This window comes from Limulus polyphemus, unplaced genomic scaffold (genome assembly GCF_000517525.1).
Source record: "Limulus polyphemus unplaced genomic scaffold, Limulus_polyphemus-2.1.2 Scaffold7046, whole genome shotgun sequence".
NCBI lineage: Eukaryota > Metazoa > Arthropoda > Merostomata > Xiphosura > Limulidae > Limulus > Limulus polyphemus.
Genome location: NW_013672656.1, coordinates 18,505 through 21,287, shown reverse-complemented (window position 1 = coordinate 21,287; position 2,783 = coordinate 18,505). Strand labels below are relative to the sequence as shown.

The following is a 2,783-nucleotide window of genomic DNA, read 5'->3' as shown; positions in this document are numbered from 1 at the left end:
TAAATTAAGTAGAGAAAAGACGAAAATTTTCTGAACGATGTAATATGATTATGATTAATTAATTAATTTTCTTCTCTAGTTTTAACCATTCACATTTATTGGTACAATGACTTAATTTTGTGAAAGTTTTATTTGGTTGTCATTCTTAATACAAAACGGTTTTTACTTCTGTATATGTAAAACTTCTATTACTGAGAAAAATTGTATGTAATCTTGAACTCTGAAAACTTTGACTTTAAAAGCGGAACTACATATACATGTAGAAGTTGGAAGGATTAGAATGTAGATAAACGTAATAACACAAACACTGGAATAATTGAAAGGCTGATAAATCGCCAATAAATAATTTTGTAGCTCTCGTTTTGAGCTATAACTCTTCATCAGAAGTACATGTTTCTTTTGAATGGGATGAAGAGGCATAGCTCGAAATGTCACCAAATATATATGTAATTATTCCAGAATCTGACTCTGAGACTAACACAAATTTCTATTTTAACGAGGCTTGCATAAGGTTTCTCGATATCCATTATACCGAGGCTTACATAAGGTTTCCAATCACAAGTTCCCAACTTTCGGCTGTTGATGCGGTAGAATATATAAATGATAGAATTTGGCGGCTGTAAAGTGTGAACTTTGAACAGTTCTCATGAGGTCATCCCAAGGTCAGCGCATATCGACTTTCGCCACAAACACTTGTTTTGGTTATTGCTACAGCAAATGCTCGGAAGGTCGAGTTCATGGCATCTTTCTTGTCACCAATCTTAGGAATGTGTTTAGATTTTACAGACTTCACAACTTACGCTAACGACTACATCGCCATCCCGCGCTTATGTTGTTGGAATATTCGCGTAACACTGGTCAAGCACTATATACGCTAACCGTTACTAATTTTGAAGTGACAGACTAGAGGGAATGCAACTAGTCAACACCAGCTTTGGGATTACCGAATAGTAGGATTTGACCGTCATACTTATAACACACGTCTCCAACGTGTGGAGCATAATTTGTTTTTTGTGGTAATGGGATGCGAACGTTAATCCATAATTCTAAGGCAAAATATCCCCCCCTCCAAATAGGTGTATAACTGCAACTTTTCCAGCTCACTTTAAACATCCAAATAGGTGTATAACTGCACCTTTTCCAGCTCACTTTAAACATCCAAATAGGTGTATAACTGCACCTTTTCCAGCTCACTTTAAACATCCAAATACGTGTATAACTGCACCTTTTCCAGCTCGCTTTAAACATCCAAATACGTGTATAACTGCACCTTTTCCAGCTCGCTTTAAACACTGCTTACATTGATGCAAACATCATTAACACAGAATGGAAGACGTGTTTTCTTTCAACTAGAACATAAAAAATATTTAACAAATACCACACAAAACACGTTCTAAGCCAGAGTATTAAATTCGATGAATAACTAATAATAAAGGTGACAATGTATGTCTGACTCACTGGGAGTTATTATGTATTATATAATTGCTATAGGTTATAATGGCTACATATACCAAGAACATAAACTGAAACTTGTATTATATCAGTTGTTGGTTAGTAGGTAACAGTTTGTAAAGAAAAGAAAATTAGGTGAAAAAACAACCTTAATTCATTATACATTCTATTAACTATTCTACTACAAACGTGGGAAATTATTCTACTGTTCATTCTTAGTGGACAATAACAAAAGTAGTAATGTATTCTACTGTTCATTCTTAGTAGACAATAACAAAAGTAGTAATGTATTCTACTGTTCATTCTTAGTGGACAATAACAAAAGTAGTAATGTATTCTACTGTTCATTCTTAGTGGACACTAACAGAAAGTGTGAAATGATTCTACTGTACAATTTATTAATTAGTGGACACTAACAGAAAGTGTGAAATGATTCTACTGTACAATTTATTAATTAGTGGACACTAACAGAAAGTGTGAAATGATTCTACTGTACAATTTATTAATTAGTGGACACTAACAGAAAGTGTGAAATGATTCTACTGTACAATTTATTAATTAGTGGACACTAACAGAAAGTGTGAAATGATTCTACTGTACAATTTATTAATTAGTGGACACTAACAGAAAGTGTGAAATGATTCTACTGTACAATTTATTAATTAGTGGACACTAACAGAAAGTGTGAAATGATTCTACTGTACAATTTATTAATTAGTGGGTACTAAATACATGTGAGATTGGATTTTACTGTAATTATTTGGTACTTAATAAAAGAACTTATAATGCTCATTCTTACACAAGTGCACATTACACATACACATATAACAGCTTGAGAGGTACACAAAACAAGTTTCGTTCTTGTCATTAGAACTTTAGGTGAGATTGTTGGACATTTTCTCAGTGAAGACAAGATGGCTAGCTTTCTATCTATAATCCACGATCCCAAATTCCAGGGATTTCTGTTCAAGCCAGTTCCGTAAAGCAAGATGAACTCTTAGTGTAAACAAGTAGCCTAACATCACACCAAATATTGTTACTCCCATGGCAACAGCTTCAAACATAAACCTTGGAGCAAATATCTTCCAAACCATCAGGTGACGTCGATGCAAGGCACAAGCTGCCGAGGAAGCTAGCAGCTATAAATTAAAATAGTAATGTACTTTTAAAGAACTCGATACTCATAAATAATTTTTTTCATTATAACAATAGGCAAAAATTTACAAATATTTTAAATTTTAAGGTTTTTATAAAATGGAAGCAGGTCGAGAATTTAAGTTGTTAAACAATATCTACCAACTAACATCATGTTTTTATAGCTACATGATGTT

At 33.2% G+C, this 2,783-nt stretch overlaps 1 protein-coding gene across 1 annotated transcript in view; it reads right to left on the bottom strand.

The window, feature by feature from the left end:
- Positions 1 to 2,135: 2,135 nt before the first annotated feature.
- Positions 2,136 to 2,783, bottom strand: part of LOC106474299 (GPI ethanolamine phosphate transferase 3-like) — a 9,831-nt gene continuing 9,183 nt past the window's right edge. The window contains exon 7 of the mRNA XM_022402621.1: positions 2,136 to 2,591. Within this exon, the coding sequence (XP_022258329.1) occupies positions 2,379 to 2,591 (213 nt within the window). The 3' untranslated portion in view covers positions 2,136 to 2,378. The remainder of the gene's footprint in view (positions 2,592 to 2,783) is intronic.